General features: G+C 40.3%; 1 protein-coding gene across 10 annotated transcripts in view; it reads left to right on the top strand.

Annotated features, from left to right (window-relative positions):
* The window catches only part of SCMH1 (Scm polycomb group protein homolog 1), a 186993-nt gene that overhangs the window by 23111 nt on the left and 148255 nt on the right, over nucleotides 1-15627 (top strand). For 4 of the 10 annotated variants that reach the window (XM_078452015.2, XM_078452021.2, XM_078452027.2 and 1 more), the window contains exon 1: nucleotides 11926-12011. The exons of the other annotated variants lie outside the window; for them this stretch is intronic. In XM_078452015.2, the coding sequence (XP_078308141.2) occupies nucleotides 11993-12011 (19 nt within the window). In that variant the 5' untranslated portion in view covers nucleotides 11926-11992. Of the gene's footprint in view, nucleotides 1-11925; nucleotides 12012-15627 lie in introns of those variants that run through there. 10 annotated transcript variants of the gene reach the window in all.

Consider the following 15627-nt stretch of genomic DNA (forward strand, 5'->3'; position numbering starts at 1 on the left):
ATTTTCTGTTTTCTGTCACTGGTCACTGTTGGGTATACCAGGCCACCATAGGATTCAGTTATGGTATTCTGTTTTAACCCAACTGTTCTGACACCACGTGGTATAATCCAATTCAGTTCTGACGCTAACCACCTGGAGTTAGTGTCAGATCGCGTAGACTTAAGGGAACACGGTTCCCGACAAGACTGCCCCCACTTCAGATCCAACCTCAGGTGAGGGTCCTCAGGCCACCAACACTTCTAACCAACTGGCTGCAAATCTGATGGTTCCTGTGACCTCCCTCTCAGGTTCAGTAGTTCACTAGAGCAACTCAGAACTCAGGAAAGGGCCATACTTATGATTATAGGCCTATTATAAAAGATACAAATCAGGTATAGCCAAACGAAGACACCTGTAGGGTGAGGTCTGGAAGAATCCCAAACAGAGCTTCCATGCCCTCTCTCCAGGGAATCAGGGCATCCTCCTGGCACATTGATGTGTTTACCAGTTAGCAAGTTCTGCTGAGCATCAGTGTTCACAGTGTTGATTGGGGCTTTTTTATATAGACCCGAAGGTGGGCTGGCCCACAGCCCCAGTCCTCTAATCCGGTGATTGATCTTTCTGGCACCCAGCCCCCATCCTGAGTCATCTCATTAGCACACACTCATGTGTGATCCAAGGGGCTTATGAATAACAAAGATATCCCTGTCACTTGGAAAATTCCAGGGGTTTTAGAAGTTCTATGCCAATACTCTGGTTTCTCTTCAGATCGCATAAATCTTTCGCCTTTTACTAGAAGTTCTATGCCAAGAACTTAGGACAAAGATCAAATTATTATACAGCATATGGTACCTGAGATAAAGTTTAGTATAATGGTTAAGAGTAGTGTATAGAAAGTTATTTTATTTCTTTTCCTCATGAGGTACAAGACACTTAACACAGTACCTTGTATATAGTAAGTCTTGAATATATGTTAGTTCGTACTAAGTATCTTCAGTTTCTTAGGACTGCTGTAACAAAATACCACAAAAGGGTGATTTATAACAATGGAAATTTATTCTCTCACAGTCTGGAGGGTAGAACTGTAAAATCAAGGTGTCAGCTGTGCCATGCTCCCTCTGAGACTGAATACAGTCTCTTCCTAGCTTGCGGTGGCTGTCGATCCTTGACATTCCTTGACTTGCAGCTCCATCACCCCAATCTCTGCCTGTCATCATGTGGTGTTCTCCCTGCATGTGTCTGTCTCCACATGTTGTTTTCCTCTTCTTAGAGGGACACCAGTCCTATTGGATGAGGGCTTACCCCGTGACCTCATTTAGCTTAACTATATCTACAATTTCCAAATATTGTCATATTCAGAGGTACCAAGAGTACATAATTTTGGTGAATCCAACCCATAACATGAACGGTGAATTTAACACATAATGGTCCACCCTCTGGCCCCTCAAAATTCATGACCTTCTGTTGTGCAGAATGCTTTCGCTCCATCCCAATATCCTTCCAAAGTTTTAACCCGTTCCAGCATTAACTTTTAAGTCCAGAATCTCATATAAATACAGTCAACTCAAAGTCCCAAATCACATTTTCTAAATCAGGTACATGCGAGACCCTGGTATGGTCCATCCTGGTACGAAATTCTCCATCTGTGTACCTGTGAAACATAGAAAACAAGTTACCTGCTTCCAAGATACAAGGTAGGACAACTGTAGGAAAGACACTTCCATTACAAAGGGGAGCAAATAGAGGGAATAAAAGGGTCACTGGTCTAATTCACATCAGGGCAGATTCCATTAGATTTCGAGGCCTGACAATAATCCTCTGTGACCAGGTGCTCTGTCCTCTGGCCTAATAGGGCAGTCCCACCCTTTCACACCTCGAGGGTTCTATTGGCCCAGGCCTCTGCATCTATGGCTTTGCCCTTGGTGTCATTCATTTTGTTCAGTCTTTGTTCCCTTCCATCCAGACTGGTATATTCTGCTGGTATAAATTCTCAAAAACCTTGTCAGGCTTTCATGCAGTTCATGAGGATTCAAACCATCTGATAAGAGCGTCCAGATCTTTCCTGGATAACCCTATCTCTGTTCCTAGCTATGGAATAGCTAGATGGTTGATTGTATCTATGAGTCACAGGCAAAGGATTGTCCAGCCACACCACACCCTTGGCCTTATTTCCAGAGCATGGAGTCTGGTTAGGCAGAGAATTTTCCAAATCATCCTGTGCTGGTTCCTTCTTGCCTAACAGTTCATTCCTCAATTTATCTTTGCTCATATTTTACTATAAGCACCAAGGAGAAACTAGGCCACACTTCAACACTTCGCAAATTTTCTCAGCTAAATATCCAGGTTTATCACTTACAAGAGTTTACCCAATGACTAAACGCAATTCAGACAAGTTTTCTGCCACTTTGTAACAAGAATTGCTTTTCCTCCAGTGTCCAATCACATGCTCATCATTTCTAGAACCTCACCAGAAGTATCTTTAATGTTCGTATTTCTACTAAACATCTCCAAGGCAATCTAGGTTTTTTGGTTTTTTTTTTTTTCTATTAAGCCTCTATCCATTACCCAATTCCAAAGCCACTTTCTCATTTCTAACTATTTGTTAGAGCAGGACCCCCCCCTCCTGTCAGGACCCAGATCTATTAGTTTTCTGAGGCTACCAGAAGCTGAAAGAGTCAAGGAGGTATCTTTACCTGCAGGCTTCAGAGAGAGCATTGACTCTGCCAACAGCCAACATCCTGATTTCAGACATCTAGCCTCTAGAACTGTGAGAGAATAAATTTCTTTTGCTTATTACATCCAGTTGGTGTACTTTGTTATGGTAGCCCGAAGATGTCCAGTCGGGGTTCCGTGGAAAGACTAGACTCACCAGTGAAAGATGGTGTGTGTGTAGTATCTGCCCGTATCCACGGGGTTTCTTGCTACTTCCGTTTATCTTTTCTTTTTTCAATTGTTTTTGACGTTTATTTATTTTTGAGAGAGGGAGAGAGACAGAGACAGCGTGAGTTGGGGAGCGGCAGAGAGAGAGGGAGAGAGAGAGAGTCCCAAGCAGGCTCTGCACCGTCAGGGCAGAGTCCCACACGGGGCCTGAACTCACGCACAGTTGAGATCATGACCTGAGCTGAAAGCAGGAGGCAGACGCTTAACTGACTGAGCCACCCAGGCTCTTTATCTTTTTGAAACCATATTTATGTCTAGTTGCACTTAAAGTTTACTCTTATATGTTAACAGCTTATGATTTGCCTTTGTTTTATCTCAGGAGAGCAACTTGAAACCATTGGTAGGAATGCTGTGGTACCAAAAAGCCTTCAAACTTTTGGAGGGGTGGTGGCTTTAGTTTTCACAACCTTCCTTCTGCCAGAATGCCTAATACTGGTTCTTGGTTTCTTTCTCATGCACACTGCCTCCGTCAGGGTGAAGCACGAGGAACCCCAGTGGTACTTCAATTAGCCCTTAGAGAGGTAATTGACCCATAAATGATGAATTACATGAGTCCTTTACCATCACTTCTAATGGATATCTATGTTTTTCAGTTTTGAGTTATTTTTCGAGAACACATTCTTTTCTCATCCTAATGAGGACCTACACTTTTTGGATTCCCCTTAGTGCCAACCACAGTGTTTGTAGGTCTCTTAGAAGATACTCTGTAAATATTGTTTTGCATTGAAGAAGGCTTATCCATGGCCCTGCTAGTGAGAGACTAGCTCTAGTGATAAATAAGAGATGTTAGCTGCCAGGACTGTCATTTCAATTTGTCTTGCTTGTGTTGAGCTCATTAATAAATTGCCACAGTGATAATATGAAAGTAATGAACCTTCTGGAGGCCCAGCTGGGGCACAGAGTGCTAGCAGGGACCTTCAGGGCAGTTGCCATTGTTATGCACAATTCTGTTACAGAGTTTAAGGCTTATTTTTTTCCCCTTTATTTATATTTTGCAAAATCCAAATCCTGTGTTAACATTTGTGTCCTTCCTAAGTGAGTTTATTTGAATTCAGCTCAACAAACATGTATGTATCTGATGCCTGCTACTGTCAGGCACTGTATTAGACCCTAGGGATGTAAAGGTGACTAAGACATCCCTTAGGGATTCTCCATCAAATAGGCAGGAAAGGTATGTACAAATAATTGTACAAATAACTGTAATACAGCATTTAAACGCTGCAAATACAAGCCAGATATCAACATAGAAGAGAAAGGAAAATGATCATCTAGGGAAAAGCGCTGAGAGGACTGAGGAAGAGGAGAGTCATTGATTGCTGAGTTAAATTTTGAAGGATGGGTTGTTAAGTTGACAAGTGGTGTGTATAATGGGAAAAGGGACTTGCAGATGAGTTGAGGGACTGCAGGTCATTTAGAATAACTTAAGGGAAGAAGGTAAGGGGAAGGAGAAGATGGTTAGATGAAGCTAGAGAAATAGTCAGGGGCCAAATCTTGAAGAATTTAGGATTTGAAAGGCTATGTATGCAACACCAAGGACTTTGGTGCTTTTCATTCTCCAGGCTACATGGCTCCTTTGAAGGATTTGAAGCGGAGAAGCAACATGATGAAATTCTTATAAAAAACTTTTTTTTAAGGTTTATTCATTTCTCAGAGACAGAGAGACAGAGTGTGAGTGGGGGAGGGGCAGAGAGAGAGAGAGGGAGACACAGAATCTGAAACAGGCTTCAGGCTCTGAGCTGTCAGCACAGATCCTGATGTGGGGCTTGAACTCATGGACTGCGAGATCATGACCTGAGCCGAAGTCGGACGCTTAACCGACTGAGCCACCTAGGTGCCCCGATGGAATTCTTATTTTAAAGGGATTACGCCAGTTGCCACGCACATGACAGAGTGGAGGTAGAGAGAGACCAGTTAGAAAACTATTGACTAGTTTTGTGCAAGCAAGCAACAACATAGTATACTGCAAAGAGCGTGACCTAGATTGTTTGGAATTCCTGTTCAGTCACCTGCTAACTCTCTAACTCTGAAATTTCCTCATCCGTGAAGTGGGAGTAATAATAATCTCTCACTGTGTATTATGGAAAGTCATATGAAATAACATGTACACATAGAACTGGCCCAAAGAGCTGAGTATAAATGTTAGCTGTTATATACCAACTTCTGGTTTTGTTGAGTTTTAGGTAACTTATAACCAAGTTTAGAATTTTCAAGAAGCACTTTCATTTTGTTTCTATCATGGTCCTAATAAAGAAATCAAGAGGTTTACAAGCCTTTTTTACTTACATTAGGATCCATCTTTCAGCATTTCTCAGCACTTAAAAAATAACATAACTAAAGCTTTTTCCTTTGGACATCCTGCCAGACTCCGAGTTGGAGAATCAGGTTTAATGTCTTTTTTGAGTCATTGGTGCAGTAGGAAAAGACTGGAACCCTAGTTCAAAAAAGGAGCTTTTTTGCTAAAACATAGGATCAGAGTTTTACTCTGCCTCTGTTTCTTCAAGTGTTTAATAAGAATAATGTGAACAGGTGTCCTAGTCACCTTGCATATCTTTTGTGAAGATCACATTGTTTCCTTAAGTAAACATTCACTAAACTACCATTCAAAGTATTATTATAAAAAATGTAGAAATGAGTCAGATATGGATCCTAATTTCAAGGGAATTACAGCATTAAAAGAACTGTAAAAGATGTACACAAATAATGTAATACAAATAAGATAGTGTGTCGGTCAGTTAGCATTGAAAGTTATAAAGAACTTTGGGGGTGCCTGGGTGGCTCATTTGATTAAGTGTTTGACTCTTGATTTTGGCTCAAGTCATGATCTCAGGGTTGTGAGATCAAGCCCCACATTGGGCTTCTCACTGGGTGTGGAGCCTGCTTAAGATTCTCTCTGTCTCCCTTTCCCTCTACCCCTTCCCTGTGCTCCTGTGCACACACTCTCTCTCTCTTAAAAAAAAAAAAAAAATTATAAAGGACTTTGAAACTGGAAGTCCATTATATTTTGTATAATGTCTTGTAAAAACATTGTCTTAAAAAGTATATTTCACATGTTCTCATTATTTTTAAAGTGCTTCACTTTCTTGGATATCTGTGGAAAATAAATAATAAAGATGGATTAAGATTTTAGGCAGATTTTTTTTTTTAACCAACTGAGCCACCCAGGCACCCCTTGGTAGATTTTTTTTTAATGTTTACTTTTGAGAGAGAGAGAGACAGAGCGTGAGTGGGGGAGGGACAGAGAAAGAAGACACAGAATCTGAAGCAGGTTCCAGGCTCTGAGTTGTCAGCACAGAGCCCGATGTGGGGCTCGAACCCACCAACCATGAGATCATGACCTGAGCTGAAGTCAGACGTTCGACTGACTGAGCCACCCAGGCGCCCCAAGATTTTAGGTAGATTTTTAAGTGTATATGAATATTTTGATCCCAGGCTTAATATTCACCGATATCCAAGTTGACTTTGTTAAAGTACTCTTTGAGCCTCGTGTGTGTGTGTGTGTGTGTGTGTGTGTGTGTGTACGTGTGTGTGTACGTGCGTGTGCGCACGCACGTGGCATAGTGTAGGGTATGTAATGAAGATAATGCCACATACCCCTCAGGTTTGTTGTGATGAATGGTCATTATATGTAGAAGTACTAAAAAACAATGTTCATTCTTTCTATGACACCACCTACCTTTTCACTATTGCCTCATGTTAAGCTTTGAGACAGCAGCTTTGAGATATTTTCAAGTTTATTTTTACTTACGAAAAATGTTAAGCATATACAACAAAGTTGAAAAGGCTTTGCGGTAAAAACCCTTATGTCCGCCACCTAAATTTTACCATTACTTGTAAATGTGACTTTCCTATTTATCTGTCCCTCTACCCATCCAGCTATATTGAAATTTTTCGGATAATTCTTTAGGAGTTTTCTGAATCAGGTTTTTTTTTTTTAATTTTTTTTTTTTAAGTTTATTTATTTTTGAGACAGAGAGAGACAGAGCATGAACGGGGGAGGGTCAGAGAGAGTGGGAGACACAGAATCAGAAGCAGGCTCCAGGCTCTGAGCCATCAGCCCAGAGCCCGACGCGGGGCTCGAACTCACGGACCGCGAGATCGTGACCTGAGCCGAAGTCGGACGCTTCACCGACTGAGCCACCCAGGCGCCCCTGAATCAGGTTTTTTAAAACGAATTTGGAAACCAGGAGTGCAAATATATTTCAAATATTTGTAATTAAATTACAGTTTTATTTACAGTTCTTTGTACCCATGAAAAATTTTTTACTGAGTTATTCATTATTTGAATCTGTTTTTGCTCCTTCTGTTCGCACTATTTGTGCTCCTACATTATTGTTCCCAACCTTAAATCATCCCAACGCATTTTCCTGAGAATGCCTTCAGTTAGTCTTTTTTCAGTGTCACATTTAGAGTGGGCATTTATAGTCATCCTTATTGTCTCTTTCTCTTTTGAAAGTATCTTTAAAATTAAATCAGAAACGATAGTGTACATTCTGTGCTTGTTAGCGAACACTGCAGCCAGAAGCTTTGTTTGCCCGGAGCAGGGGTGCCCGCGGCGATCCTCAGAGCCCAGGTGTGTCAGCACTTCCATCAACACCCATGTTTTGTTTCTGAGTGCCGGTTTTTCCCCAGGACAGTGGCCTACTTAGTATGCCCTGCTGGTAAATTTAGTATGCCCTCCCCGTTACCTTTGTTTGGCTACAGCGTCTCAGCGTTGATTGATTTTCTCCATTACATAGCCACGTTGAGATTATAGGTTACAGAAATTCTGCAACGATTCTGCAGCCCTTCCCTATTTTCCAGGGCTGTGCCAAGTGTCAGGTGGATTTCCTTAATGAGCTGTGCGGACTGTATTCAGAAAAGTCTTTGAGAAGCTAAGTTATAGTCATAATTATGTGTCTCAACCCCCTTCACCCTCTCATTACCTGTTGGTAATGATCCTGTCAGATTTGAGACTGACTTCTATATACTAAAGGACCCAGCTTGTTTTGTTTCATTTTGAGAGATTGGCCTTAAACTGTTTCCCTCATAAATCACCTATAAGTTCTACTTACAAACCATCCAAATGTTTTTTTAAATTCAGAAAGCAGTCACTGTGTTCCGGTTATGTAATTTTAAAATTTTATGTTTTTGTTTTTTCTTAATGATTAGCACTCATTCATTTCATTCAAAGATACTTAACTGAGTGCCTCCTCTATACCAGGCGCTATTCCAAGTGCTGGGATATAGTGCTGAATGGATAACACAGATAAAGCCCCAGTGGAGCAGACGAATAAATAGACAAAGAAATACTAAATGGTGCTCACTGCTGTGGAGAACTAAGAGTGGTATGATAGAGGGAGTCTGGGTGACTATTTGTTTTTTAAATGTTTATTTATTTTTGAGAGCCAGAGAGAGAGACAGAGTGTGAACAGGGAGAGGCAGAGAGAGAGGGAGAATTGAAGCAGGCTCCAAGCTTTCAACGCAGACCCTGACTCAGGGCTAGAACCCATGAACAGCAAGATCCTGACCTGAGCCGAAGTTGGATGATTAACCGACTGAGCCACCCAGATGCCCGTACTATCTCTCTCTCTCTGTCTCTCTCTGTCTGTCTCTCTGTCTCTCTCTGTCTGTGTCTATCAGAGAGAGAGAGAGAGAGAGAGACAGAGAGAGAGAGAGAGAGAGAATGTGTGTGTGTACAGAGGATCTGAAGTGGGCTCCATGCTAACAGTAGAGATCCCGATGCAGGGCTTGAACTCATGAACCGCGAGATCATGGCCTGAGCCAAAGTCGGACACTTAACTGACTGAGCCACCCAGACGTCCCTGGGTGACTACTTTAGATAAAGTGGTCAGGGAAGAGATGACATTTAAGTGGAAACCTGAGTGGTAAGAAGCCAGCCATGTGAATACGGGGTAGAGCCTTCCAGGTAGTGCAAAGGCCCTCAGATAGTGAGGAGTTTGGCCTGAATCTGGAGCAGAGGAGGATGGTGTGGCTGGAGCAGTGGTAAGGATGAGCACTGTAATGGAGGAGGGCTAGAAGGGGAGGGGTCAGGTCATGTAGGATGATGATGTGGGTCAGGGTAAAGGACTTGGATTTAAGTGCTAGGAGGAGCATTTGGGAGGTTTTAAGCAGAGGAGTGACATGATCTAACCTACATTAACAAATAACCAGGACAGGGCCATATGATGGAGAAAATCAGCCAGTGCTGAGAGCCTCTAACCCGAGACAGAAGATTGCACTTATGCCTGGGGTGTATAAATAGTCTAGTTTTCCTGGAAAACCCCGAGCCTTAGAGACAAGAAATCGGCTCAGTTACCTTGCTTTGAATCCCAGCTCCACCATTTACTAACTGTGTAATTTTGGGCAAACTGTGAGACATCTCTCTGGATTTTCTCATCAATAAAATGAAGATAATAATACCTACCTTATTGGATTGTGAGAATTGAACAACTTATTGCAAGTAAAGTGCTTAGAACATATTAAGTACTTAATATTTAAGTTAATAATGTACGCCTTCTAAACATGGGTGGTCTAATACGATAGCCACATGGTTAGTGGGACTGAAGTACTGAATTGTAAATTTTATTTAACTTTAATTATGTGTAAATTTAAAAACTGATTCTCAATACAGTTATTGGGAAATTTTAAAGTATGTTTTGAATATCTTGGGTATGTGAATCTTCTATTTCAACTTTAAATTTTATGAAATTTAAATTCAAATCAAATAATTCTGATGAAAATTTAGCATCTGAATTGAGATAATCTATAATTGTAAATACACACTAGATTTTGAAGACTTAATAGAAGAATATAAAGCATTTTAATTGATTTTTATAATGATTACTGGCTGAAAAAAATTTATGATAATTACTGGCTGAAATGATAATATTTCAGTATACTGGGTTAAATAAAATACATTATTAAATTATTTCCATCTCTTTTTTCTTTCTGTTTTTACTTTTTAAAATGTGACTACTAGAAGCTTAAAATGACATAAATATCTTGAATTATATTTCTTTTGGATGGCCCTGCTCAAGACCCTGGGTCAGGGGCAGGGCAGTGGAAGAAGCCCTTAGACTGAGGGAGGTGTTTTTCCCAATTGCACAAATACCCTTGGAGATTCCAAACACCTTCAGTGAAGCCTCTCTTCCCATCAAATAAGAGCTGCCTTCTACTCTCTTGCCCAATATCAGTGCCTTTACTGAGCCTGCTGTCACTGATAAGAGGGTTTTGTACTCTTCAGGTATGTCAGGGTGGGAAAAAAAAGTTACAAGTCACCGCTCTGTGTTAGAGTATTGCCCGGGTTTTACACCCATCAGTGATCTTGGTGAAATAAATCTCTGGGGCTCTCTGAACTAGTACCACCATATAAGACTGTTCTCTGAAATAAAATCTGCCACTAGTCCTGGCCCAGTGAACCCCAGGGACTCAAAATAAAGAAAAATTAGATTTTAATTAAGGAATGAATTGCTGGGTCAAAAGCTGAGGAAGTTGAGAAAGGCATCTTGTGTCCCAAAAGCTAAATTTCTAAGATTAAAAAAAAAAACACTCAAAAAGCTAAGCTATCACTAACTTTTATCTCTGAAGTGAAACTGGACATGCATATTTTTCTTCTCATGCCTCTTGGTTCCTGCTGGCTCTGTGGTTCTATGGAAAGGTTTTCTGACTTGTTAGAGTGAAGAAAGTTCCTAGTAAAAACAGAATGACTGTTAGCAAATGGCACCACTCTTCTGCCTTTGCTGTGTGGAATGTTTGTATATGTATTCTTTATCATCCCCAAATGTTTTTTTAATGTTTACTTATTTATTTTGAGAGAGTGAGACAGTATGTGCACATGTGAGCACAAGCAGGGGAGGAGCAGAGAGAGGGGGAGAGAGAGAGTCCCAAGCAGGCTCCTTGCTGTTTCCTTGCTGTCAGCACAGAGCACAACACAGGGCTCCATCCCACGAACCATGAGATCTTGACTTGAGCTGAAATCAAGAGTCTAACGCTTAACAGACTGAGCCACCCAGGTGCCCCATCCCCAAATATTTTTTTTTTTTAGTTTATCATACACCTTAGCTTAATACTACATCTCAAAGATTATTGCATGCCCTTTCAGTCAAGTTTGCTTTCTAGGGGAAGAGAGCCCTTTCCTGAGATTGCTGTACTGTTTGACTCGTATAAGACACATTCCACTGGAAGCCCCTTTGTAGTCTCTGGCCTTACTGATGCAGGGAAGAAAGAGGTAGTCTCAAAGATTCCCAGCCAGAAATGGGTGTTGGGACAGTTGCCTGAGGAGCTCACAGGAAGACAACTGATATCACTTGATAAATTTCCCATATTTCAGTAACATTAGGATTTTCTATGAAGCCATAAAATCAGACGCTTGTTGAGGTGGTTGATGGGGAAACAAGCATGTAGCTTGTTTATGGTAAATATGGGACCTGCCTGGGAATGCAGTGTAGAGTTGTAACCCCCTGGTTTTCTGGTGAAGAATTTGAAGCCCAGTGGAAGTGACTCCTTGGTGACATGGAATGAACCAGGCCAAGTTTGAGTCTAAGTTGCAGCTTTCTTCTTACAGAGAAGCCATAATTGCCCCAGGCTTGTAATTCTGTAAGATTCATACAAGACCCTGAACAATGCCAGGGAGTCATAACTCATTTCTTTTAGGCTAAGAACCTGAGACTTTGGGGGTGGTTATAGAATGGTTTATAGATACCACTGTGTCAGTGAGCCCAAATTATGTGACCTAAACAGGTGAAGATTTAATCGACTCTCAAGGCTCTATGTCTGAGGAAGGTAGTTTTCTATACAGGACTCTAAATTATTAGACTCTAATTTTATTAACTTAATTCTAAGTTGATCTTGAGATCTCTGGTATCTGGTAACAGACGGTTTTCAAAGATCAGCTTGGGTCGTGTGAACAGTTAAAAAGTGGTAAATGGGTTAATAGTCTCTTACCGGTCCCCAAAGCCATACGAATCTGACCTCAGATTTTAATTTTCCCACCATGTAAAGCTTTTATTAAGTGTTTCCTGTCTGCAGATGGTGATGTGCATTCAAATCTTCACTCCAGGAAACCTTAGGGAAATAAGTCATTCTTAGAAGCTTAATGTTCTGCATAGCTACAGGTTTGTTCAATTACACATTAAGTCTTTATTTTTAAAAATCATTTTAGTTGGAAATTATTCTAAAATGAATTGTACCCTTTCTTTTTAATTTAGTTTATTGAGCTGAATTTAACCTTTTCTTAATGACTCAGATCTGCGTGTGTGTGTGTGTGTGTGTGTATGTGTGTGTGTGTGTGGAGAATACAGAGTTCCATGGGCTTTTTAGTATATTCATAACATTGTTTTTCCCACAAGGCCATTTTTAGTGCATAATTTTTACAAAGTGCAAGGTTTTAGGAATGCATATTGTATAAAAATGCCTAGAGTTAAGCCTGTGGATCACAACCATAAAAACTTTAAAAGTCACTGCACTTAGGTAGCTCCTTCCTTGTGCTACCAGTACTTCCTCACGCTTGCGTAGTACTTGACTGTTTGCCAAGCCCCAATACGTGTATACGGCCTATGATAAGTAAACCAGGGAAGGGACTGACTTTCTGTTGGTTTTAAATACAACAAGCAAGCATAATGGAACCAAAAAGAGCATGGACTTTCATATTAGACAGTCTTTAATTTTAGCCTTTCCATTTAGTAGCTGTGTGACCTTGGATGTCTTACTTAATCTCGGTTAACTTCAGAGCCTCAGTTTTGTTTGTTTGTTTGTTTGGTTTTTGTTTTCGTGTTGTTTTTTTGTTTTGTTTTGTTTTTGAGCTAAATGGGAAATACCAGAATTGTTGGGTTATTTAAATCAAGTAACGAAGGTAAAAGTGCCTGCTGGGGCAGCACGGATGAACTTCTCAAAACAAAGTGTTGAGTGGAAGGAAGCGGACATGAAAGGGGGCACGGGATATAGTAGTATTCGTACGAAGTTCAAAGCAGGCCAAACTAATCTACAATGACAGAAGTCAAGACAGTTTCCTCTTGGGTGCAGTGGTGACTTGGGAGAGGACACGAAGGACTGCCTCTTCGGGTGCCAGTAACAAGCTCTTTCTTGATTGGGAGACACACTGTAGAAAGCTCACTGAGCTTCATACTTAGGATTTATGTACTTTTCAGTATCCATATTATACTTCAATAAAAAGTCATTTTTGGAGTGCTTAGCACAGAGCCCAGCACATAGTTGATTCCCTTCTCCTATTATAGTTCCCTAAGTTAACAATGTGAATGTCTATTTAACAAAATGATCCTAGCCTCTTTTCCTTGTAACCTTTCAGTTTCTTTGTTCTGCCTTGGTTCTCTGTCTCCTGATTCCAGTCTTATCCCTAGACGTGATTAATAAATAAATACGATGGTAATCCCAATGGGTGCAGCTGAAGGAGTTTAGGTCAGTCAGATAAGATGAAATTGAACATCTGACTGTGGTGATTTAGGAGGAAATCAGGAATATGAATTTTTTTTAATGTTTATTTATTTATTTTGAGGGAAAGAGAGAGCAAGCAGGGGAGCGACAGAGAGAAAGGAAGAGAGGGAATCCCAAGCAGGCTCCCCCAAAGCGGGGCTCGATCTCATGAACTGTGAGATCATGACCTGAGCGGTAATTAAGAGTTGGATGCTTAACTGACTGAGCCACCCAGGCACCTCAGGAATATGAATTTTGATATGATGTTATTCTCTGATCATTACTTGATGTTTTGCTTTTTAAGTGGAAATTAGACAGGCTTTTTTTCTGATTTGTATAATATAATTTTGCCTGACATCGGATCAACTTCATTATTGGGTTTTTTTCATAGCGGAACATTGTACAATTATTCTTTTACTTCTGGCACTTTTAATACAAGCCAATTATAGTATAGCAGGCTTTGAAATAGTCATTATCGCACCCTGTACACCTTGTATATTTTGCTTGGGTACTTATCACTGAAAGAGAACCATACTTACTGTTTGTACCTTACTGTTTTGTACTATAAGTATAGAAATAGGACTTATATATTTGGAAATTTATGCAAGATCCTGTTACAGAAAACTTAGAATTGTTGAAAATTCAATTTAAAAAATGCCAAGTTACTTTTTCTAATATAGCCAATGTGTGGGATATAAAATATCTCTGCCCTTAGGGAGGGTAGTAGATTCCTGTAGGAGAGTTTTGTGAGATGGACAGAAAATGAATTTGTCTCCATTTGCTTTTGGTCTTTTGGATGTCATTGGTTTTGGAGAAAAGGCTTCTGACAGAGATACTAGCAAGACCCTCTAATCCAGAGAGCTGTGGCGATGTTTGTACGGATGCCGATGGAGCTAGAGGCAGGAACCTGATGGACAAAAAGTGAGGGAGGTGGAGAAGGGTCTCCTCGTTATCAGATACTTACTTATATCCATTCATTAAAATAGATAATGCCATTCAACCCTCACAAACCCCTTGGCATAGACACTATAATTTCCACATTAGAGGTGCAGAAATTGTGGCTCAGAGACATGTAGCAACTTGTCCCAAGTTTGCGAAGCTGGTGACAAAGTTGTTATTCAAACCCAAAGCTCATCTGTACCACATGCTGTATATAGATAGTAAGGTTATCCAAAGAGAGGATGTGTTTATCAGAAGATAGCTTGGAAACCTGCAAAATGGGAGGTCATAAAGAAAGTTGATCGCTGGTTGCATCTAAGATTACCCAGGAAAAGGAATGCTATGACTTAATTTCTTAATTTCTTTTAAGTCTCTGTGAAGCTTTTTGTGTTCCTCTTGTGAGATGGTTGAATGGGACTGTCAAACCTTGATGCAGATCCACCTGTTACTTGTTTCTTTTTTCTTCTTTCTTCCTTTTTTCCCCTGTCTTTGTGGTAAAATATATGTATCGTAAAATTTACCGTTGTAACCATTTTAAGGCATTAAGTATATTTACAATGTTGCGTAGCCTTCACTACTATCTGTCTCCAGAACTTTTTGATCATCCCAGGCAGAAACTCTGTACCCATTAAATTGTAACTCTCCATTCCCTCCTCTGCCCTGCCCCTCGTTCTTCTGTTCTATGTTGCATCTCTGTGAATTTGCCTAGTTAACAAGTATTAGTGGAATCATACAATATTTGTGCTTTTGCAGTTTGGCTTATTTCACTTAGAATAATGTTTTCAGGATGTGTCTATGTTGTAGCAAGTGTCAGATTGTATTCCTTTTTATGGCTGAGTAATACTCCATTGTGTGTTTATTTGTATATTGTGTATTTAAATGTATACATTTATTTATCCATTTATTTACTGATGGATACTTGGATTGTTCCTATCCTTTGGCTATCGTGAATGATATTTCTCTGAACGTTAGTGTGCATTTAGTCCCTGCTTTCGGTTCTTTTGGACAATACCCAGGAGTGGGGTTGCTGGATCATGTGGTAATTTTATGTTTATCCTTTTGAGATTTTTCACAGCATCTACATCACTTTTCATTCCTAGGAGCAGTTCACAAGGGTTCTAATTTCCGCATATCTTGGCAACACTTGTTATTTTTCTTTTCTTTTCTTCCTTTATGATAACCACCTGAATGGGTGTGAAGTGGTATCTCATTGTGTTGTTGATTCGCATTATTATTGATTAATGATGCTGAGTATCTTTTCGAGTGCTTATTGGCGGTCTGTAGAGCTAAATGGAGAAATGTCTATTCAAGTCCCTTGCCTGTTTTTTAATCGGGTTGTTTGAGGGCTTTTTGTTGTGGAAT

The sequence above is a fragment of the Panthera onca genome, chromosome C1, assembly GCF_046562875.1.
Source record: "Panthera onca isolate mPanOnc1 chromosome C1, mPanOnc1 haplotype 2, whole genome shotgun sequence".
Lineage (NCBI taxonomy): Eukaryota > Metazoa > Chordata > Mammalia > Carnivora > Felidae > Panthera > Panthera onca.